A 25,705-nucleotide genomic window follows, 5' to 3' on the forward strand; every position below is an offset into this window, starting at 1 on the left:
ATTCCTTAACAACTGAGATATCAGGTAAGCTTGCATATCTGAGAGTATTATGTAAATGAATTACACTTCGATAAAAAATAGTAAGCATTGCCATATAATTATTGCAGGCTTCTCAGGTGGCTCTAGTGATAAAGAAACTGCTTGCCAGTGCAGGAGAGGTAAGAGACACTGGTTTGATCCCTGTGTTGAGAAGATCCCCAGAGGAGAGCAAGGCAACCCATTCCCACATTCTTGCCTGGAGAATTCCATGGACAGAGGATCCTGGAGGGCTACAGTCCATGGGATTGCAAAGAGTCAGACACAACTGAAGGGACTTAGCATGCACACATGTAATTATTGAAACTAGTTTGATATAGTCAGTTTTCATGATGATCATGGTATCGGCTGAAACTATGGAAATCTTTCCAATATCTTGCTATAACTTGATAAAAAATATTTTGTTCTCTGTGACAACTTATCTTACTAGTTGAGCATTAATTCTAATAGTGATTCCCAGGGCTGATCTCCTTTAGAATGGACTGGTTGGATCTCCTTTTTCACTCTCCTCTTTCACTTTCATCAAGAGGCTTTTTAGTTGCTCTTCACTTTCTGCCATAAAGGTAGTGTCATCTGCATATCTGAGGTTATTGATATTTCTCCTGGCAATCTTGATTCCAGCTTGTGCTTCTTCCAGACCAGCATTTCTCATGATGTACTCTGCATACAAGTTAAATAAGCAGAGTGACAATATACAGCCTTGATGTACTCCTTTTCCTATTTGGAACCAGTCTGTTGTTCTATGTCCAGTTCTAACTGTTGCTTCCTGACCTGCATACAGGTTTCTCAAGAAGCAGGTCAGGTGGTCTGGTATTCCCATCTCTTTCAGAATTTTCCACAGTTTATTGTGATCCACACAGTCAAAGGCTTTGGCATAGTCAGTAAAGCAGAAGTACCTGTTTTTCTGGAACTCTCTTGATTTTTCGATGATCCAATGGATATAACATCAAGTAATTAATGAAATTAATTTCTAACAAGATAGTTGGCATGGTTCGGGTACTAGGTAAATGGGACATGGATTAAGTGAATACTGGGAAAGAGGAAATATCTGGTTCATAACTGATGCCTGGAGGGTGCTTTCTTTTATGGGTCATTGCAAAAGAGCATCCAAGGAAACCTGAAGCCATTATGAGACAGCTGGAAGGAGAATAAAACTTGGAAATTGGAGGCCTGATTTTCAGCTTCACTTTGTTCAGCCACTTGGAGTGATTTCAAGTGTTTTAACAGGCTATGTGATACATATACAATCATATTTTGGTGGAACATTTTCCTTCCATGTCTTAAATTTCATTTATTAAAGGTAGACTTTAGTAAATAGAAATAGAAATGGAAATGATGGTTGAACCACTTATGTGGCTTTAATGGTTACCAAAATGCATTCTTATATAAGTATTTTAAACTACATAGTCTAAGGCTAATGATTACTTGCCAAGATTTATAAAAGAAAGATAACTAGGAAAAATAAATGTTTGATGTCAACATGAATGGGCACAAAAAGTCTAAAAAATATAAATTGTTATAAGACAGTGAATGGCTGCAGTGTGACCTAAGGAGCAAACAAAATGAAGTGACTGAGAACATAATTTATTCAGAGAACTAGATATCATCATCTGATCTGTTATTCTGTGCAACTTATAAGAGTTTAGGTAAAGTTACAATTAATTAGCTCGATATAGATTCTGTTTGACTCTGCCAGTTGTTTAACCATGAGAAATAAACTATACTTAATTTATATACTTGATATCGGTATAAGCTCATTTGTGTATTTTTGTAAACTATGAAAAGGATATGATGATCACTAGTTTTCTTTCAAAGACTGTGGTTTTGGAGAATTAAGGATGAACACTTTTCCCTTGGAAGTAGTGAGTACTACTTGAGAACAGAGATTGTGTTTTATCCTTAGTGACTATTTTAGTGGGGGCATATAATAGATATGCAATAAATATCCATGGAATTAAACAATGCATGAATGAAATCTGGGATTAAGTTATATGACATTATTCAATCATTTAAACTTTGTTTCTTTTTGAAAGCATTCATTCATGACTTCAATGTTTATATTATAAAAATAATAGATGTTTTTGAGTATTAAGATATATTCAATAAAATATATTAAAGTTTTTTTTCCCTAAATATGCTATTAGACTCTGATGTGTATCATAAGGAACTCACTCCTCTCCTCTCTCAGATCTACTAATCAGTTGAGAATCAACTATTCATAAAACTGTTTATTAGAACATTAAGAGTTACATAACTAATCAAAATTAGTGGTTTAAAACAAGAACAGCCATTTATTTCACTCACAAATCTGTAATTTGTGCAGGGCTAGGAAGGCATGACTTATTTCTGGCACATATGTTATCGCTGCGTTTGCTTGACTGGGTCTGAAAAATTCACTTATTAGTTGGCTCAGCCACATACATGGCTAGTAAGCTGATGTTGTCAAGCTGTGTGCTGCATACGGAATCATAGATTGATAGGACATTTTGCTTCCCATCTTAACTATAATTATTAAATATCAGTATAAATAGAAGGGGAAGTGATGGTTGAACCATCCACCCTGCCTTAAGTCAGAAATGTCTTCTTATATCCATAGTTAAAATTGTTCAGCCTAAGGCCAGTGTTTAGCTGGGAGCTCAGCCAAGACTCTTGGCCAGGGGCCTTGATTTCTCTCCATGTGGACCTTTCCAGAGGAATATTCAGGCTCCTTCACAACACAGAAAATATATTCTAATTATTTTAGCAGGTATTTTAGTAGTGAGGAATTAGAAACTTCTAGTTTCTTAAGGCATGGGCCCAGATATTGGCATGTGATTATAGTTACCATAGTCCATTAGGAAAATAGTTAATAGAGTATGCCTAGATTCAAGGGAAAGGAAAAAAGACCCTGGCTGTATATGGAAGGAGTGTCAGAAAATTATAGCCATCTTTAACATAATTTTCTTTAAAATAATCCCCTTGTGGTGAATAAGAGAACTATAGGACTTTTAGCTAAGACATTTACCAGCATATATGTCAGAATTACCAAGTCTTTAAATATGATGTGAAAGTGAAAGTCACTCAGTTGCATTCAACTTTTTGTGATCCCATGGACTATACAGTTCTTGGAATTCTCCAGGCCAGAATACTGGAGTGGGTAGCCTTTCCCTACTGCAGGGGATCTTCCCAATCCAGGGATTGAACCCAGGTCTTCCATATTGCAGGTGGATTCTTTACCAGCTGAGCCGTGAGGGAAGCACTTAAATATGATAAGCCAGTAAAACTGGGCTTGTCTTAAATTTTCTTAAACTTAAAAGGCTGCTGCTACTGCTGCTAAGTCGCTTCAGTTGTGTCCGACTCTGTGCGACCCCATTGATGGCAGCCCACCAGGCTCCCCCATCCCTGGGATTCTCCAGGCAAGAACGCTGGAGTGGGCTGCCATTTCCTTCTCCAATGCATGAAAGTGAAAAGTGGAAGTGAAGTCGTTCAGTCGTTTCCGACTCTTCGCGACCCCATGGACTGCAGCCTACCAGGCTCACCCATCCATGAGATTTTCCAGGCAAGAGTACTGGAGTGGGGTGCCATCGCCTTCTCCAAAAGGCTACAGGAAAGCATATAAAAAGAGGCTTAACATATTTTAACTGGTGAATCAAATTATTAGTAGTAAAGTAGGAAAATTACCTCTATGGCATCCCATTCAAAGGAAGTAAAAGTGAAATTGAAGTCACTCAGTCATGTCTGACTCTTTACGACCCCATGGACTGCAGCCCACCAGGCTCCTCCATCCATGGGATTTTCCAGGTAAGAGTACTGGAGTGGGTTGCCATTTCCTTCTCCAGGGGATCTTCCCAACCCAGGACAAACCTGGGTCTCCCGGATTGTAGGCAGATGCTTTACCGTCTGAGCCACCAGGAAGTAAAGTAGGAAAATTACCTCTATGGCATCCCATTCAGAGTATCAGATCAGATCAGGTCAGTCGCTCAGTCGTGTCTGACTCTTTGCGACCCCATGAATCGCAGCACGCCAGGCCTCCCTGTCTATCACCAGCCCCTGGAGTTCACCCATTCTCACGTCCATCGAGTCAGTGATGCCATCCAGCCATCTCATCCTCTGTTGACCCCTTCTCCTCCTGCCCCCAATCCCTCCCAGCATCAGAGTCTTCCAATGAGTCAACTCTTCGCATGAGGTGGCCAAAGTACTGGAGTTTCAGCTTTAGCATCATTCCTTCCAAAGAAATCCCAGGGCTGATCTCCTTCAGAATGGACTGGTTGGATTTCCTTGCAGTCCAAGGGACTCTCAAGCGTCTTCTCCAACACCACAGTTCAAAAGCATCAATTCTTCGGCGCTCAGCCTTCTTCACAGTCCAACTCTCACATCCATCCATGACCACAGGAAAAACCATAGCCTTGACTAGACGAACCTTTGTTGGCAAAGTAATGTCTCTGCTTTTGAATATGCTATCTAGGTTGGTCATAACTTTCCTTCCAAGGAGTAAGTGTCTTTTAATTTCATGGCTGCCGTCACCAAGTTATATAATAGTCCCCTACAAACCTTGCCGGGCCAAGCAAGAGCATTCATGTTTGATGAATGACAATAGGCCTTCCCAATTCATTTACTATCTTAATATGGCCAGGACATGTATCACCTTGGTTTCTCAACATTTTATTCTCTCACATGCATTAATAATGTGTACTTTTGCGTTTTTGTGTCACCAGTAGTGAAACTTTGATTTGAAGAAAAGAATGTTTCTGGAAAAAATGTTTCCTAGGTTTTTGGTGTGTCATTTTACTGAAGGAAAATATTTAAATACCTATAATGTTCCAGGAACTGATCTTTGTTCTGGAAATACAGCAGTGAGCAAAAAAGAAAGGACAAGGCCCAGGCTAGTATTTATGGATTTTGCATTTCTAATTGGGGAGGTAGATATCAACAGATAAATATGTCGTATAAATTAAAGTAGTGATATGTAAGTTTAGGAACAAAGACATAATATGGGTAGAGACTGATGCTGAAGGAAGGGGATGTTTTTTCTGCTGAGTGAAAGTCAATTGTTTGGAAGCTATTTCCATGATGATGATGCTGATATATACATAACATTTCATGGATGCTTACTCCGTATTGGACTCTTTTAAAACCATTTTATATGAGTTATCTTATTTAGCACAACTCCTTTGTAAAGTCTAGAGTAACTGTAAAGTTGTAAGAGAGGAAATAGAATCATCGAGAGCTCTAGTAACTGGTCCAAATACACATAGCTAGTCAGTGGGAAAGCATGTACTCTTAAAGGAGACAAGGATGCTGGTAGAGGTGGTGAGAAGAAATTGAATTAAGGCTCTATTTTGAAGGTAGAGCCAATAGGAATTGATAATGGAGTAGATTAGATGAATCAAGTGAATTGAAGAAAGACTCTGTAGCTATAGTCTGAACAAATAGGTGTGGCTTTGCAATTTAATGAGATGAAAAATGCACTTGGTTGTTGAAGAGAAGGTAGTGTTAAATAAAAGTTCTCTTTTGAAAATGTTAGATTTGAATGGCATTAGACATTCAAGAGTATCTGTGTATCTGTTAATTCAAGAGAGAGGTTATTACTTTGGGAGTTAGCAGCATAGAGCTAGTTTCTATTGAGACCGATTTCTTTCATTGTCAGGTGTCATGTTCCACGGTCACTTCCCTTGAGGTTGTACTCTTTTATCCTGTGAACACAAACTGTGGTGGGAAGCAGTATTGTTGCTTGCCATGGAATGTCATACTTGCTGTCACCATATTTTATGAAATATGCACTAGTCTTAAATGTTGAAAATATTTTTAAAGAAGAAGTGATTTCTCTTTTTAAAAATATACATATATTACATAGATTTGTACAGATGATAAAACTTTTATAAAGTTGTATACCCCCAAAATGACTGCATGAAAAATACTAGTTAAATATAATGTCTATTTGTTTTTGTTGTTCAGTCACTAAGTCATGTCCGAGTCTTTGTGACCCCATGGACTGTAGCCCTCCAATTCTGTCCATGGGATTCTCCAGGCAAGAATATTGGCTTGGGTTGCTATTTCCTCCTCCAGATGGTCTTCTCGACCCAGGGATTGAACTTCCATCTCTTACATCTCCTGCATTGGCAGGCAGATTCTTATAGTTCTGTAGGATGTCATAATTGAGAGAGCTACATGTGGGTATATGTGAGCTTTCTGCTGATTTTTATAACATTTCAAAGTAAAAAACTTTTTACATAATTATGTATGTATTATATATGTATATATAATTATGTATATATTATATGTATTACAAATATGTATGTATGTACAAATATACATACATATTTATACATATAAATTACATATATTGTATATACATATATGCATGCACATAATTATATATATAATATGTATTACAAATATGTATGTATGTACAAATATACATACATATTTATACATATAAATTACATATATATACATATATGCATGCACATAATTATATATATATAGTTGAATGTCTTACCTTAAATTATGACCTTGATTAGTCTTACTCAGTATAGGACACCACACTCACATGAAAGCTGGAGGCAGAAGGTATCTTTGTAATATACCCAGCTTAATGGGATGTTGATTATATCCTTCATTTATTAATGATGAAAACTGTAAACACATTGACAGTTTTATTCATATTTCAGTGCTTAAGCTATTCATATGACTAGAATGTGTGCATATTTAATGTACCCCAAAAGATGAAATGTGTGGTAATTTGTTTAACTAAAAGGCAGTAGTAAGACACTTTGGCAAATATAGCATATTACAAGCATGTTAGGGAGCCAAACAAGTTGAACATGTCAAAATAATGGTTCTGTAATATTCACTGACATTTTAAAATAGCTGGAGGCTATTCAAAAGCTTGACTGTAGCATTATTTAATTAACCTGTAAAAAGCTCATTATGTAAAAAACAAATTCTCTTCATGTCACTTTCTTGGAAATTCAAAATTCCATGTTTGTTATATGATTCTTCTACCATCAATTTGTTCACATTATTTCTGTGCTTGTCTTTCTTAATACCGAAAATGAGGAATAGAGTTTTAAGTTTGTGATTACCTCTACTTTTTGTTTGTTGGTCTGTGCTGACACCAACATCCCAAAATAATAGCAATGCCCCCCCATAAAAACAAAATAAAAACCCTAAAAAGTGATTTAAAAAAGAACCCGAGTAACTGCTTGTAAAATCACAACTTCCTATTTTGAAATTTTAATTTGTTATGCCCAAAGAGCCACTGTTCTTAAAGAAAACAAGTGATTTTCTGAAAATAGATTGAGGATCTTAAGCTGCTTCACTGGTTTGATGTTATACTCTTTCCATCAAGTGGAATTTGATTGATGAAACTGTGAAATGAAACAGTTCATACATTTTGTTCAGAGGAATTATTTTTTCAAATGCTTAGAGGAACAAGAGTGGAAGTGATCATTGTCTGATATTCTATTTATTTGTTAAATGCTTTTGCAATGAGTATGGTTATTAACTATAGTGTTCACTGAATATTAAAGGGAATAAAATACTGCCTTCTTTTTAAAAGAGCTTACTGTTAAGGGATAAAACTAAAGGGACAGGGTAGGTTAGGAGTGGTATGTGATTGAAGATGTATTTATTTGGCTCTGAACTCAACTGCTTTTAGAAGTTTTTTCAAGATCAGGTTAACATTAGTAACCTGATAGATCTGGAGAAAGAGGAGTTGGTAAATTATTGGTTGATGGAGGAAGTAGCAATCAGGGGCATTAAAACACCTTATACTTTTCTTTAGCTACTGTAGATAGATAACAGAGGTTTGCAGGTTACAAGTTACTTTATTCTTAAAATAATGAAGTAAAAAAATCTTTACAGTACTGGATTACTGACATAAATTTAATAAATAGAAATTATCAGATCAGATCAGATCAGATCAGTCGCTCAGTTGTGTCCAACTCTTTGCGACCCCATGAATCGCAGCACGCCAGGCCTCCCTGTCCATCACCAACTCCCGGAGTTCGCTGAGACTCACATCCATCAAGTCAGTGATGCCATCCAGCCATCTCATCCTTTGTCGTCCCCTTCTCCTCTTGCCCCCAATCCCTCCCAGCATCAGAGTCTTTTCCAATGAGTCAGCTCTTCGCTTGAGGTGGCCAAAGTACTGGAGTTTCAGCTTTAGCATCATTCCTTCCAAAGAAATCCCAGGGCTGATCTCCTTCAGAATGGACTGGTTGGATCTCCTTGCAGTCCAAGGGACTCTCAAGAGTCTTCTCCAACACCACAGTTTTTGCTTTGGCTCCATCCCTTCATTCTTTCTGGAGTTATTTCTCCACTGATCTCCAGTAGCATATTGGGCACCTACTGACCTGGGGAGTTTCTCTTTCAGTATCCTATCATTTTGCCTTTTCATACTGTTCATGAAGTGGTTTGCCATTCCCTTATCCAGTGGACCACATTCTGTCAGATAGCTGTTAATTCCAATCCTGTTTCTTCCTAGAATCTTCTAGAAATGAAACACCTTGATTTATCTTCTCATCCTATATTTTTGATATTCTGTCAAAAATATTGATAAGGAAGGAAATATTCCAAAAGCTGGAAAAAGCATGCAATGAGAATGAGCATATATTTCTAAACTGAATCATCAATTCCTCAAAATTTTGAATTGATTAAGCTTCATTCAGGAAGTCAGGGCTGGAGGATAATTTTAGTGATAAGGCTAAGAGGCAAATCATAAACTCGGATCATCTAATTCTTCATGAACTCTATGGATCACCATCATGTTTTACCAAATTGACTAGCTGGTGGTCACTCATAAAATCATGTTTATCATACTAAAGATAAGATTTACTGAGTGAACACCAAATTCTAGGCACTCTTCTCAGGGGGTTATCATGCATAATCCTGAAAAGTTTATTAAGGTATCTCTGTCAGATAATTTATTGATCTGGCCAGTATTCATATAATTTATTTTCACTTGGGATATTTGTTTTATTTTCATCATTTCTTCTCTTTCAGCTCTTCTTTATGCAACTATTTTTGGAAATGTTACCACAATTTTCCAGCAAATGTATGCCAACACCAACCGATACCATGAGATGCTGAATAATGTACGGGACTTTCTGAAACTCTATCAGGTCCCCAAAGGCCTTAGTGAACGAGTCATGGATTATATTGTCTCAACATGGTCCATGTCAAAAGGCATCGACACAGAAAAGGTATGGATTATTATAACCATTTTTGTTACTTATTTTATGTTTCAATAGGATCTTCAGATGCATGAAACTTGGTCACTCACATAGTACTTGTATATTATTGTTATTCTGTATTTCACAAGCAAATATCAGTCAGTCATATTACTTAGCACTTAGAAGGTAGAAAGCAGTCAACCATTAATCATCAATTAGTACTAGTAGCCATCACACTTAATTTAGGGTTTGTGGTTCCTGAAAACAACTAATTACTTCATTTGCCTAAAATGCTCTCATTACCACTCAGAATAATTTTCCAAATTCCTCAAAAATGCTAACAGTGTTGCCATTTCTCCTGCTAGATTTTATTCCAGATTTCTCTTTTGACACTTTCCTCATTTAAAATTTAGAAACATCCTTGCTTATAACTAAAAGGTTATATGTCTTCTATTTTACCCTCTACTTAAATTCATCTTCTCTCATTTCTGTTTTATAATGCAACTTAAAATTCTCTGTTTTCCCCATTTCCTTACAAAACATGAAATGAATACCACCTCTGTAATCCACCTGACATTACTAATTTCTTTCTTGTCTTTTTATGGAATCTCTAAATTTTTACCATCTAACATATACCAGGGTGAAAGAAGAAATCAATGTCCTTTCATGATAAATAAAGTAAAATTAAAAAGTCCTCACTTCCTATACTCAGCTGATTCACATCAAACTTAGAGAATGACATGTAAGGCTTGCATATAACAATTTTAGAGAAAACTGATCTTGAACTATTTCATTTTATAAGCATTGATGAAGGCTTTATTTTTAGGTACTGATTTTTGACATATGGTAATCAGCACATAACTTGGCCAACAAAAATCCATAGTCAAAGCTATAGTTTTTCCAGTAGTCATGTATGGATGTGACAGTTGGACCATAAAGAAAGCTGAGTGCTGAAGAATTGATGCTTTTGAACTGTGGTGTTGGAGAAGACTCTTGCAAGTCCCTTGGACTGCAAGGAGACCCAACCAGTCCATCCTAAAGGAGATCAGTCCCAAATATTCATTGGAAAGACTGATGCTGGAACTGAAGCTCCAATACTTTGGTTTGACTCATTAGAAAAGACCCTGGTGCTGGGAAAGATTGAAGGCAGGAAGAGAAGGGGATGACAGAGGATGAGATGGTTGGATAGCATCACTGACTCAATGGACATGAATTTGAGCAAGCTCCCACACTCAGTGAAACTGAGCTCAGAGGCAACCATCTACCTTGTCAATCAGTATCTTGGTCAGAAGCTTTTCTTTCCAGAAAATTCAGGGGGGTCTTATGGTAGCTGACAGAAAACATCAGTAAAATGTTGGAATGATAGCTCTTTACATAAACCCAGAGCCTATGCCACAGATCTGATGCAGATCTGATCTTTGAGTTCCTTTCTCTTTCTCTGAATTCCCAGATGCTAGGTTAGTGCAATAATGGAGTCAACAGATTCTCACAAGACTCACCTGTCTGCTTCATGATACAGTTAGGGTATAATACACTGGCATTGGGTGCATATGGAAGTGCATCCACAATGTAGTTTTAGTATAGACATTTTTTTGGTTGTTTGCTATTCACTATTTGTGGTCACAGGAATGTACTTCTGATTGGTAGAATATTGATGGAAAATGGATGTTAGGGAAAAAAGATGAAGTTAATATTAAAATTGAAATAGAATTTTTATTCACATGAAAATATTTTTAAAGAAATAAATAAAAATATTACAGTGAATTCAGTTCAGTTCAGTTGCTGAGTCGTGTCCTACTCTTTGCGACGCCATGAACTGCAGCACTCCAGGCCTCCCTGTCTATCATCAACTCCCGGAGTCCACTCAAACCAATGTCCATTGTGTCGGTGATGCCATCCAACCATCTAATCCTCTGTTGTCCCCTTCTTCTGTCGCCTTCCATCTTTCCCAGCATCAGGGTCTTTTCAAATGAGTCAGCTCTCCGCATCAGGTGGCCAAAGTATTGGAGTTTCAGCTTCAACATTAGTCCCTCCAATGAACACCCAGGACTGATCTCCTTTAGGATAGACTGGTTGGATCTCCTTGCAGTCCAAGGGACTGTCAGGAGTCTTCTCCAACACCACAGTTCAAAAGCATCAATTTTTAGGCACTCAGCTTTCTTTATAGTCCAACTCTCACATCCATACATGACTACTGGAAAAACCATAGCCTTGACTAGATGGACATTTGTTGGCAAAGTAATGTCTCTGCTTTTTAATATGCTGTCTAGGTTGGTTATAACTTTCCTTCCAAGGAGTAAGTGTCTTTTAATTTCATGGCTGCAGTCACCATCCGCAGTGATTTTGGAGCCCAGAAAAATAAAGTCAGCCACTGTTTCCATTGTTTCTCCCTCTATTTGCCATGAGGTGATGGGACTGGATGCCATGCTCTTAGTTTTCTGAATGTTGAGCTTTAAGCCAATTTTTTCATTCTCGTCTTTCACTTTTATCAAGAGGCTCTTTAGTTCCTCTTCATTTTCTGCCATAAGGGTAGTGTCGTCTGCATATCTGAGGTTATTGATATTTCTCCCGGCAATCTTGATTCCAGTTTCTGCTTCCTCCAGCCCAGCATTTCTCATGATGTACTCTGCATATAAGTTAAATAAGCAGGGTGACAATATACAGCCTTGATGTACTCCTTTTCCTATTTGGAACCAGTCTGTTGTTCCATGTCCAGTTCTAACTGTTGCTTCCTTACCTGCATACAGGTTTCTCAAGAGGCAGGTCAGGTGGTCCTGTATTCCCATCTCTTTCAGAATTTTCTATAGTTTATTGTGATCTACACAGTCAAAGGCTTTGGCATAGTCAATAAAGCAGAAATAGATGTTTTTCTGGAATTCTCTTGCTTTTTCCATGATCCAGTGGATGTTGGCAATCTGATCTCTGGTTCCTCTGCCTTTTCAAAAACCAGCTTGAACATCTGGAAGTTCACGGTTCACATATTGCTGAAGCCTGGCTTGGAGAATTTTGAGCATTCTTTAATAGCATGTGAGATGAGTGCAATTGTGCGGTAGTTTGAGCATTCTTTGGCATTGCCTTTCTTTGGGATTGGAATGCAAACTGGCCTTTTCCAGTCCTGTGGCCACTGCTGAGTTTTCCAAATTTGACTGCCTACTTATAGCCAATGAAGTTGTTCAGAACTGAACTCCTAATCATCTCCCGTAAACCGACTCCAGTGACATTCTTCCCTGGTGCAGTTAATGGAAACTCCACCCCTCAGTTGTTTAGGACAAACCTCCTATGTTGAAACTTCCACCAAAATCCTGTTGGCTCCATCTCTGTTTCTCACCACCTCCATTGCTGTTACTTGGTTGAAGTCACTCTCTTTTGTCCCACGTGTGTTATTTTGTAGCCAGATGATTGATCTGTGCATCCTCCCCTGTCCGTTTATAAATTATTTTCAAAATGGCAACCAATAAGCTTATTTGGCTTTCATAATAAAGCTTTCTATCTTTTCTGTTACTCTCATCTCTCTTTTCATCTTATTTATCTAATCCATCCATCCATCCATTCATCCATCCATGTATCTATCTGTTATATAATTCATCTTTACTTTTGATAATAGGAATGACATTGGTTGAGCCTGTTATAATAGGATAGAAGAAAGAAAATTAAAGTTTGATGACAGTAATCCATAAATCTTATAGTTGTAGAAATAATCTTAGAAATATGGATTTACTTGAAGATAGCCTTAGTATACTGCACCTGGTTTTTAAGAGTTATGCTGTTTGATACTGGGCTCCTCTGGTGGCTCAGATCTTAAAAAAAAATCTGTCTGCAATGCAGGAGACCCAGGTTTGATCCCTGGGTCAGGAAGATCACCTAGAGAAGGGAATGGCTACTACCCACTTCAGTATTATCTTCTGGAACAAAATAATGTGTGAAACAAAATCTTTGTTCTAATGTTTCTCTTGTTAGTTTTAAAACAGCTGTATATATTTTTTCAGCTGCTGGTGCTATAGAATTTAATGATGCATTGCAGCTAATTAGAGAAAACCTTCACCCCAATGACTGAGATTTCATTCTACCACTTCCACATATTTAGTTTTATAGATTTTTTTGAATTTGGCTTTAAACCTACAAGCAAATTAATCACTGTAATTTAATTCAGTCTTAACTTGTCTTTTGTGAATAATGCTTTCTCTAATATAAGTTATGGCATTAAGATCAGTACTGATGTGAAGTTGTAGCATTTTTATCATGAAAGTTTGCCTTAGGAAATTTAAAAATATAGAACAGTATCTAGATTAATTTTATTTGGTTGAAAGTATTTTATTGACAACTAATTACTATAGTTTCTTCAGTTTTTTAAAATTCAGTAACCAAAATCCATCCTCTGGCCTTTGCTACTTGATAACATTCTGTGCACTTAAAAGACAAGAGAAATGGGGGGGATGAGAGGATTTAAAAGGGAAAGAGCAAATTATGGGGGAGGGATAGAAATGATGATAGTTAAACCTAAAAAAATCTATCTGACGGTTTGAGGTAACTTTTCTGAGAAATAATTTAAACGACGTAAATGCCTAGAGAGTTTAATTTTCAGCTTTAGGACTATATGAAAAAATATACTACTTGTATTATGTGGGACCATATTTTTCTCATAATACTGGATTTATTTTCTGCTTGTTTTGTAGGATATATTTTAAAACCTTACCGTTTTTTATTTTCCACGGTCTTAACACGTTTTTTTCTAATATATTCTTTGACAAATCTCAATAAGAAAAAAGTTCTTTGGTCTTAATTTCTTGTTTCATGTGTTTTGTAATAAGCATGAAGTATCAGTAGGCAGATCCCATTATATGAAAAGTTCTGGCAGAATTATGCAAAACATTCAGGCAGATTTATGCCTTTAGAATATAAATCTAGAATATAAAGATTTTGAATATGTTAAAATATTGGATTATTTTTATAGCGTATTTATCACAGAAGCACTTTACTTCTTCCAAATATAGTAGGCAATATATACATTTTTCTACAAATTAACTTTCTTTTGTTTACTTTTATACATGTTTTTCAATTTAGAAAAGCCTGTCTAAATATTTCTTTGTATTCCTAAATGTGAAAAACAGGGATGACATTCTTATATATTCATGGTGTCATTATCTTGGTTCAATATTTAAATTATTTAAATACTTCAAGAAGTCTCTATAGCAATGCATAGCTGAACCCGAGTGAAGGAACTAGCTTTCTAAAAAGAGCCTCACCTGGTTAAAGATGCCATGTAAGCATACACATGTGAAGATAGTTAAACAAAACTGAATTGATCTTAAGATGAATTAATAGGACTTTTGCATTTGGGTCAAGGGAGGTACGGAGAAGGCACTGGCACTCCACTCCAGTACTCTTGCCTGGAAAATCCCATGGATGGAGGAGCCTGGTAGGCTGTAGTCCATGGGGTTGCTAAGAGTTGGACAGGACTGAGCGACTTCACTTTCACGCATTGGAGAAGGAAATGGCAACCCACTCCAGTGTTCTTACCTGGAGAATCCCAGAGACGGGGGAGCCTGGTGGGCTTCCGTTTATGGGGTCGCACAGAGTTGGACACAACTGAAGTGACTTAGCAGCGGTAGTAGCAGCAAGGGAGGTAATAATCATCCCAATGTAGTCCATGCTAGTCATATTATAGGCAAAATACTATGTTTAGCTGAATATTTTAGAGAAATATTATCAAATGACAGTACACTTATGAGAGATAATCATGATAACATAAATTTCTGGGAATCTTGTTATAAGATGAATAGTTAAAAGAAATATGAATACTTAGTTTGGCTAATTAAAGATTTTGGAAAGAGGTATGATGGGTAACCTGAGATATTTGAAGTATTTAAAGATGCAATGCTCTGTCTGCATCAGGCAGAAATTAACTCCCTGCCAGTAAAGAATATAGACAGAACAGTGCAAAGTGAATTTTGAGGTCCTGACACTAAAATTACATGCTAATTGTATCTGAATGATTTAGAGTACTATTAAATATCATAGCCATTTTACAATTCAAAAACATATATTCAAGAGACCCTTTATTGAATATTATATAATAAAATCCAATAATGATTCAATAATTGTTTCTCAACAATTTTTATTAGTACATCTAATGGCTGTAGTTTACACATGAAACTAACTGGTTTTACCAATGTGGCATAACAAACACCATCTTAAAAACAATCTTGAGGATTCAGAATCTCTGATGGAGCTAAGCCAGGCCAGGCCCACGGGACAAGTAGCATTTTTTTTTTTCCCCTATGGTTTTTAACTAAACTGCTTGTTGAGCAAAAGAGACTTTGGGTAGTCTATTATTTTAGGAAACTATACTTCAGCCTGTTGTGTGAAAGTAACATGCTTCAAATATCTGAAAACTATGACTTTTCTATCTATACCTTAACATGGCAAGGAAACTTAATTATTGTCATGTGTGCATGTGCTTCTCAGTTGTTATCTTCTGAAAAATTACAGGGTAAGCGTTCACACTTTTCTAGCTGACATGAAGGCGTTAGCTGAAAAAGTAGACTTTATCTAAAACCTCAATTATATTTTTCCTTTAATGAATCAGAAGTTAACCAAAATACCATTCAAGGGTTAATTAGAAACATTGTAAGTAGATAGGAATTTTAAGTAATATTTTCTGTGATAGTAATTTGAAACATCAAGTTATATTTGATGTGTCATGGCTTTTGAAATATTTTAAGAGTGCTCCAATGTCAGCTTTATTTTATTGTTAGCTAATACACTTAGTAGTAAATTTTGTATGTGTCATGTAGTAGGCAGTATTATTTTCCTCCAAATGGTAGGGAGACATTGCATAACAGGTTAAAACCAGAGTGGCTCAAATCATTCTCTAAGAATAATATTAAGTGCACTATTTGTGTATCATGTTGAAATTACCTTAGTGCATTAGAGTGGGCTAGTTTGTATTTCATTCTCTCAACATTCTTGTCATAGCCTCTGAGGAAGGGACTGAGGAATCATTTGATAATTATAGTCCAGGAATGAGAAGGAGTTGTTCATATAAGACCACTGGTGATTTGCTCAGTAGCCTAGATTCATCTTGATATGAGAATTGCTTTTGATGCTTTTATGAAACTCACATCCACAATAGAGATTACTATCACTTGGTTAGAGTATGAAAAGTGTGCACATAGGGCTTGCATAAGATAAGCAATAATACACAATATCAAATAATTTCATTTATTGTGGTTACTTTTGATTTCTTCCTTTACCAATCATAAACTATAAGAATTAGGTTATGCATGGCACCATTTTTAATCATAGTCTTTGCTTGTTATTCACTGCATACTGTTTTCTTTAAATATAGATGAAAATAGAACTTCAGTTGAAGGACAATTTGGATGAATAAAATATTTCTATATACATATGCCATGAATGAAAATAAATATATTTTGGACTTCGGTGAAAAAAAAATAATGAATGAATCCATGAATGTTGAAGGTGGTGTTACAGTATGAGTAGGTGTTTGTAAACTACTTATTATTTTGTACTAAGCCACCTTGATTCCTCTGTTCTTAAACTCTCTAAACTTACTACAGCAAATCTGTAGAAATGACCATCAAAATACTTATTTTATGAATGATATTATGCTGTTTCCTACAATTTTTGCAGTGTATTAGATAAAGGTTCAGTTCAGTTGCTCAGTCATGTCCGGCTCTTTGCGATTCCATGAATCGCAGCACGCCAGGCCTCCCTGTCCATCACCAACTCCTGGAGTTCACTCAGACTCACGTCCATTGAGTCAGTGATGCCATCCAGCCATCTCATCCTCTGTCGTCCCCTTCTCCTCCTGCCCCCAATCCCTCCCAGCATCAGAGTCTTTTCCAATGAGTCAACTCTTCGCATGAGGTGGCCAAAGTACTGGACTTTCAGCTTTAGCATCATTCCTTCCAAAGAAATCCCAGGGCTGATCTCCTTCAGAATGGACTGGTTGGATCTCCTTGCAGTCCAAGGGACTCTCAAGAGTCTTCTCCAACACCACAGTTCAAAAGCATCAATTCTTCGGCCCTCAGCCTTCTTCACAGTCCAACTCTCATATCCATACATGACCACAGGAAAAACCATAGCCTTGACTAGATGAACCTTTGTTGGCAAAGTAATGTCTCTGCTTTTGAATATGCTATCTAGGTTGGTCATAACTTCCTTCCAAGGAGTAAGCGTCTTTTAATTTCATGGCTGCAGTCACCATCTGCAGTGATTTTGGAGCCCAGAAAAATAAAGTCTGACACTGTTTCCACTGTTTCCCCATCTATTTCCCATGAAGTGATGGGACCGGATGCCATGATCTTCGTTTTATGAATGTTGAGCTTTAAGCCAACTTTTTCACTCTCCACTTTCACTTTCATCAAGAGGCTTTTTAGTTCCTCTTCACTTTCTTCCATAAGGGTCATGTCATCTGCATATCTGAGGTTATTGATATTTCTCCCGGCAATCTTGATTCCAGCTTGTGTTTCTTCCAGTCCAGCGTTTCTCATGATGTACTTTGCATATAAGTTAAATAAGCATGGTGACAATATACAGCCTTGACGTACTCCTTTTCCTATTTGGAACCAGTCTGTTGTTCCATGTCCAGTTCTAACTATTGCTTCCTGAATGGTTGGATTTTATAAAATAAACTTTAAAAAGACCTTCCACTTCCATTATTTCTGTTGTTGTTGATACTGTTGTTGTTCAGTCACTCAGTCATGTCCAGTTATTTGTGACGTCATGGACTGCAGCATGCCAGGCTGCCCATTCTTTTACCATTCACTGAGCTTGCTCAAATTCATGTCAACTGAGTTGGGGATGCCATCCAACCATCTCATCCTCTGTCATCCCTTTCTCCTCTTGCCTTCAATCTTTCCTAGCAATAGGGTCTTTTCTACTGAATCGGCTCTTTGCATCAGGTGGCCAAAGTATTGGAGCTTCAGCTTCAGCATCAGTCCTTCCAGTGAATATTCAGGGTTGATTTCCTTTAGGATGGACTGGGTTGATTTTGCTGAAGTTCAAGGGACTCTCAAGAGTCTTCTCTAACACCACATTTCAAAAGCATCGATTCTTCAGGCTTCTTTATGGTCCAACTCTCACATCCATACATGACCACTGGAAAAACCATAGCTTTGACTGTATTGACCTTTATTGAAAAAGTAGTCTTTGCTTTTTAATACACTGTCTAGGTTTTGTCAGACCCTTTCTTCCAAGGAGCAAGTGTCTTTTAATTTCATGGCTGCAGTCACCATCCACAGTCCTTTTGGAGCCCAAGAAAACAGTCTGTCACTGTTTTCATCATTTCCCCATCTATTTGCCATGAAGTGATGGGACTGGATTCCATGATCTTCATTTTCTGGATGTTGAATTTTAAGCCAGCCTTTTGACTTTCCGCTTTCACCTTCATCAAGGGGCTCTACTTCCTCTTTGCTCTCTGCAGTTAGGGTGATGTCATCTGCATATCTGATGTTATTGACATTTCTCCCAGCAATCTTGATTCCAGCTTATGCTTCATCCAGCTCAGCATTTTGCATGATGTGCTCTGCATATAAGTTAAATAAGCAGAATGACAATATACAGCCTTGATGTATTCCTTTTCCAGTTTGGAACCAGTCCATCTTTCCATGTCTGTTGCTTCTTGACCTACATACAGGTTTCTCAGGAGGCAGGTAAGGTTGTCTGGTATTCCCATCTCTTTAATAGTTTTGAGTGCAGCACTTTAACAGCATGATCTTTTAGGATTTGAAATAACTCAGCTGGAATTCCACCACCTCTACTTGCTTTGTGATGCTTCTTAAGGCCCACTTGACTTCACACTCTAGCATGTCTGTTTTATTTTTTATTTCAGGACCTGTGACTTTCCACACTTTGTCTGCTTCCCCATCTCTTTCCTGGTTTTTATGATAATGACTAAAAAATGCCTATTTTTTAGCTCAGGATGATAGTTTTTTATTTTGGTCATTCATAGTCTACGAAGTATAAAAAGCTACTTTTAGCTTCTTTATTAGTAGTGCTAGATAACCATGATCAGCCCTGTCTGGCACAGCAGAAGGCAGCAAGAGGGTGGAGCAAACAGAATAAATACATTACAAGAGAATGGATATTTGTTGTTTAAGAAAGAAATTCCTCTAGTTGTTCACTGACAATTGCCTGAGATGCTGCTTCATTCCCTTCTCTGCGCATGTTCCTGGAGTTAAGGAGAGAGACATATTGCTGTGCAATTTAGCATCTTTCTCTAAATTTTCCTTCTTTTGGGTATTGATCTGTGTTGAGACCTTTCAACATTCTCGTCTTTTCCTATATTAATTAACACTTTTATTAGTACTTAAAGTATTAATTAATACTTTCATATTTCTTTATATCTCAAACTTCCTTGTGGAAGTTTTCATTTCCCTGATTTCTGCTGGGCTATCTCCAAGACATAGAAGACATCAATTAAGGAAGCATCAATGCTATGGTAAAATTTACAAAAAGGAAAATGGCTATCTTTTAAAATTTATATCCACATCAAAGGGAAACATGATTTTACATTCTCCAAGATAGATCATACAATAGTTCACAAAAGTTTCAGTAAATTTAAGAGGATTAAAATCATATCAAGCATCTTTCCTGACCATAATACTTTGAGACTAGAAATCAACTACAAAATAAAATTGCAAAAAATATACAAACACAGGAAGTCTAAACAGTACGCTACTAAACAAGTGAATGATGTATAATTCAAAGAAGAAATTAAAAAAAAATACCCTGAGACAAATTAAATGAGTACACAGCAATCTAAAGTCTATGGGATACAGGAAAAGCAGTGGTAAGAGGGAAGTATATAGCAATATAAGCCTACTTTAGGAGACAAGAAAATGTCGCAAAGAGTCAGACACGACTGAGTGACTGAACTGAACTGAACTGAACTGAACCTTATACTAGTAAAAGAAGAAAAAACAAACCCCAAAGTTAGTAGAAGAAAAGAAGTCATAAAGATTAGAGCAGGAAAAATTAAATAGAGACTGAAAAAAATTTTTTTAGTAAACAAAAAGATGGTTTTTTGAAAAGATAAGCAAAACTGATAAATCTTTAGCCAGTCATAACAAGAAACAAAGTAAGAAGGCCTGAATCAATAAAATCAGTAATGAAAAGGAAGTTACACCCAACATCACAGAAATGTAAAGGATCATATGAGGTTACTACAAATAATTATATGCCAATAAAGTAGACACCTAAGAGGAAATGGACAGTTTCCTATAAATGTACAATCTTCTAAGACTGAACCAGGAGGAACTAGAACATATGAACAAGCAAATTTCCAGTAATGAAACTGAATCAGTAATAAAAAAAAATTCCCAGCAAACAAAAGTCCAGGTCTAAATGACTTTATTGCTCAATTATACCAAATATTTAGAAAATGTTCAGGTGTTAATCTACCCTTCTCAAACTGTTTCAGAAATATGCAGAGGAAGGAATGCTTTCAAATTCATTCTATGAATGAATTCGATGAATTCATCCGATGAATCAAATTCAACCCTAAATCAAATTCAACAGTATATAAAAAGGATCATACACCACAATCAAGTGGGATTTATCCTATAGATGCCAGGTTGGTTCAGTATTCACAGATCAAATGTTATGATCTATCATTAAAAAATGAAAGAATAATTGTTATATCTTCTTCTTGGATTGATCCTTTGATCATTATGTAGTGACCTTCTTTGTCTCTTTTCACAGCCTTTGTTTTAAAGTCTATTTTATCTGATATGAGTATTGCTACTCCTGCTTTCTTTTGGTCCCTATTTGCATGGAAAATCTTTTTCCAGCCCTTCACTTTCAGTCTGTATGTGTCCCCTGTTTTGACGTGGGTCTCTTGTAGACAACATATGTAGGGGTCTTGTTTTTGTATCCATTCAGCCAGTCTTTGTCTTTTGGTTGGGGCATTCAACCCATTTACGTTTAAGGTAATTACTGATAAGTATGATCCCGTTGCCATTTACTTTATTGTTTTGGGTTCGAGTTTATACACCGTTTTTGTGTTTCCTGTCTAGAGAATATCCTTTAGTATTTGTTGGAGAGCTGGTTTGGTGGTGCAGAATTCTCTCAGCTTTTGCTTGTCTGAAAAGCTTTTGATTTCTCCTTCATACTTGAATGAGATCCTTGCTGGGTACAATAATCTGGGCTGTAGGTTATTTTCTTTCATCATTTTAAGTATGTCTTGCCATTCCCTCCTGGCTTGAAGAGTTTCTATTGAAAGATCAGCTGTTATCCTTATGGGAATTCCCTTGTGTGTTATCTGTTGTTTTTCCCTTGCGGCTTTTAATATTTGTTCTTTGTGTTTGATCTTTGTTAATTTGATTAATATGTGTCTTGGGGTGTTTCTCCTTGGGTTTATCCTGTTTGGGACTCTCTGGGTTTCTTGGACTTGGGTGATTATTTCCTTCCCCATTTTAGGGAAGTTTTCAATTATTATCTCCTCAAGTATTTTCTCATGGTCTTTCTTTTTGTCGTCTTCTTCTGGAACCCCTATGATTTGAATGTTTAGAACAGTCTTATGGACTCTGTGGGAGAGGGAGAGGGTGGGAAGATTTGGGAGAATGACATTGAAACATGTAAAATATCATGTAAGAAACGAGTTGCCAGTCCAGGTTCGATGCACGATACTGGATGCTTGGGGCTAGTGCACTGGGACAACCCAGAGGGATGGTATGGGGAGGGAGGAGGGAGGAGGGTTCAGGATGGGGAACACATGTATACCTGTGGCAGATTCATTTTGATATTTGGCAAAACTAATACAATTATGTAAAGTTTAAAAATAAAATTAAAAAAAAAAGAGAAAAAATTAAAGAATAAAAAGTCATATGATGATAATCTCTATAGATGTAGAAAAAGCTTGTGAATTCAACAAAATTCAACATCCATTTATGGAAAAACTCCAAAAAGTTTGTACAGAAGGAACAAACTTCACATATTAAGGGCCATTATGATAAGCCGGAATTGGAGAAGGAAATGGCAACCCACTCCAGTGTTCTTGCCTGGAGAATCCCAGGGACGGGGAAGCCTGGTGGGCTGCCGTCTCTGGGGTCGCACAGAGTCGGACACGACTGAAGCGACTTAGCAGCAGCAGCAGCAGCATGATAAGCCAGAAGCTAACATCATACTGAATGGTAAAAAGCTGAAAACATTTACACTAAAATCAGGAATAAGACAAGGATGCTCACTTTCTCCACTTTTATTCAACATACTATTGGAAATTCTGGCCACAGTCACCAGGCAAGAAAAAGAAATTATAGGAATACAAATCAGAAAAGAGGTAAAATTGTCACTTTTTGCAGATGACATGATACTATACATAAAAAATCCTAAAGATACCTGCAAAAAAACACTACACCTCATCAATGAATTTGGTAAAGTTGTAGAATACAAAATTGATATACAAATATCTGTTACATTTCTATTCACTAACAATAAACTTGGACAGCAAGGCGATCAAACTAGTCAATCCTAAAGGAAATCAGCCCTGAATATTCATTGGAAGGACTGATGCTAAAGCTGAAGCTGAAGCTCTATTACTTTGGCCACCTGATGCAAAGAACTGACTTATTGGAAAAGACCCTGATGCTGGGAAAGATTGAAGGTGGGAGGAGAAGGGGACGACCAAGGATGAGATGGTTGGATGGTATCCCTGACTCAGGAGACATGAGTTTGAACAATATTTGGAAAATGATGAAGAGCAGGGAAGCCTGGCATGCTGCAGTCCACGGGGTCACAAAGAGTTGGACGCAACTGGGTGACTGAACAACAACAACAACAACAACAAACTATCAGAAAGAGAAAATAATAAAACAATCCTATCAAAAAGGACAAAATACCTAGGAATAAATCTAACTAAGGAGATGAAAGATTTGTACTTGGAAAATTTTAAGATACTGATGAAAGAAATTGAAGACGACTCAAACAGATGGAAATATATACTATGTTCATGAATTGGAAGAATTAATGTTGCTAATATGACCATACCATCCAAAGCAATATACAGATTCAGTGCAGTTCCTATCAAAATACCAAGTTTTTTTTTTTTTTTCACATAACTAGACCAAATAATCTCAAAAATTTGTATGGAAACACAGAAGACCCAGTAGACAAAAGCAGTCTTGAGAAAGGAGAACAGAGCTGGAAGTATCACACTCCTTTAATTCAGACTATACTACAGAGCTACAGTAATCAAAATAGTATTGTACTGAAACAAAAGCAGACTTAGAAATCAATGGAATGGAATAGAGAGCCTAGAAATAAACCCACACACCTGTAATAGGTTAATCTACAACAGAGGAGGCAAGAATACACAATGGATGATCTAGAGGGGTGGAGTTGGGGGGTGGGAGGGAGGCACAAGAGGAAGAGGATATATGTATATATCTGGTTGATTCACAATATTGTACACCAGAAACCAATACAGCATTGTAAAGTAATTATATTCCAATAAAAATAAAGTGAACTCCAAAGCAGTAAAAAACTTAAAAATTTTGTGGAAAAGACAGTCTTCAATAAGTGATGCTGGGGAAACTGGTCAGTCACATGTAAAAGAATGAAATTAGAACATTTCCTCACACCATATAAAAAAATACTCAAAATGGTTTAAAGATCTATAAGACTGGAAACCATAAAACTCCCAGAAGAAAAGATAGGAAGAAAACTCTTTGATATAAGTTGTAGCAATATTCTTATTGGATCTGTCTCCTAAGGCAAATGAAACAAGCAAATATTAACAAATGAGGCCTAATTAAACCTAAACATTTTTACATACAAAAGGAAAACATCAATAAAATGAAAAAATTATCTACTGAATGGAAATATTTGCAAATGATATAGCTGTTAAGAAATACCAAAAATATATAACATCGTTCTCTATTGAGACATAGCCAGTTGGGGAAGAATGCTGTTACCTTAGAAAGAAATACCCAAAATATATTAATAGCCTATACAGTTTAATATAAAAATATAAAACAACTTGATTAAAAGGTATATGAAGAGCTGAATATATGTTTTTCCAGAGAAGACATGTATGTGACCAGCAGGCACATGAAAAGATGCTCAACATTGCTAAGCATTAGAGAAATGCAATTCAAAACAGCAATGAGATATCACCTCATACCCATCAGAATGGCTGTTATCAAAAAGACCAGAAATAACAAAAGTTAGCAAGGTTGTAGAGAAAAGTGAACCCTTATAGATTGTTGGTGGGAATGTAAATTGATACAGACACTATAAAAAACAGTATGGAGGTTCCTCAACAAACTAAACATAGAACTGTTATTAATATATAATTTAGCAATTGTTCTCCAGGGTACATATCCAAAGAAAAGAGAAACACTTAATTTGTAAAGATACATGTGCCTCAGTGTTTATAGCAGCACTATGTACTGCAGCCAAGGCATGGAAGTGATCTAAATGTTCATTGACATGTGAATGAATAAAGATGACATGCCATACACATACACAAACACACACACACAATGGAATACTACTCAGCCATAAAAAGATTGAAATTTTACCATTTGCAGCAACATGGGGGTAACTGGAGGATATTGCACTTAGTGAAGTAAGTCAGATAGAAAGAGACAAGTACTGAATGTTTTCACCTTATATATGCAGCCTAAAAAACAAAGCAAATGAATATAACAAACAAACTCACAGAGAGGAAACTACTTTTATTGGTGGGGAGAGGGAAGGCTGCAGGGGAAACATAGTGATAGAAGATTAAGAGGTATAAACTACTATGCATAAAATAAATAACCTAAAAGGATGTATTATGCAGCACAAGGAATATAGTCAGTATTTTATAATAACTTTAAATTGAGTATAATCTATAAACATTTTGAATCACTGTGTTATGCACCTGAAACAATTATATTGTAAATCAAGTTGATAGAAAGAAAAGGAAAACATAGTTTTGTAGGATATTGTTGTAATTGCTATGGAGTAGTAAATAAAATAAACATAGTTTCTGCTTTTGTGTTGCTCTGAGTTTATTGTGAGAGGAAAGGCTTAAATAACCACAGAGATAAGTGTGTGATTCCAAATTGTGAGGCCACTTGAAATACAATACAGGGAGCTATAGAATATTTAAAAATAAAAGGAGAGAGAGTAAATATACTTTAGATTGGAAGATGTGGGTTAAAGAAGGCAATAGAGAAAGAAATAAAATTTGGGCATAAAAGTTTGTTACAAAAGGAAACTTCATGAATTTTATAATGAAACTCAAATTAGTTATGTGCTTATCTTCAACTGATTGGTCAGAAAATGGGGAAAAAAAAAGAAGAAAAAGCAAAGATCTGTTTAGTCCATTAATTACTCAAATCAATAATTAAGTTTACCTAAATTGTACATTCTATATGCTATCAAATAGTTTGAACTGGAACATTCATATTGGCTAAAAATCTTATTCTAAAAGCAGTAACAATACATATGGGAACATACTGACTACCTTGGTACTCCAATTCTGATTAAACTAATTAGCATAT

General features: G+C 36.4%; 1 protein-coding gene across 6 annotated transcripts in view; it reads left to right on the top strand.

Moving 5' to 3' along the window:
- Window positions 1–25,705, top strand: part of KCNH5 (potassium voltage-gated channel subfamily H member 5) — a 496,645-nt gene that overhangs the window by 328,984 nt on the left and 141,956 nt on the right. For all 6 annotated transcript variants that reach the window (XM_086318923.1, XM_086318924.1, XM_086318919.1 and 3 more), the window contains one exon: window positions 9,022–9,221. In XM_086318923.1, coding sequence (XP_086175049.1) covers window positions 9,022–9,221 — 200 coding nt within the window. The remainder of the gene's footprint in view (window positions 1–9,021; window positions 9,222–25,705) is intronic.

The sequence above is a fragment of the Bos grunniens genome, chromosome 10 (assembly GCF_055505025.1).
Source record: "Bos grunniens cultivar Pamir isolate PY7600 chromosome 10, Bosgru_T2T1.0, whole genome shotgun sequence".
In the NCBI taxonomy this organism is placed as follows: domain Eukaryota; kingdom Metazoa; phylum Chordata; class Mammalia; order Artiodactyla; family Bovidae; genus Bos; species Bos grunniens.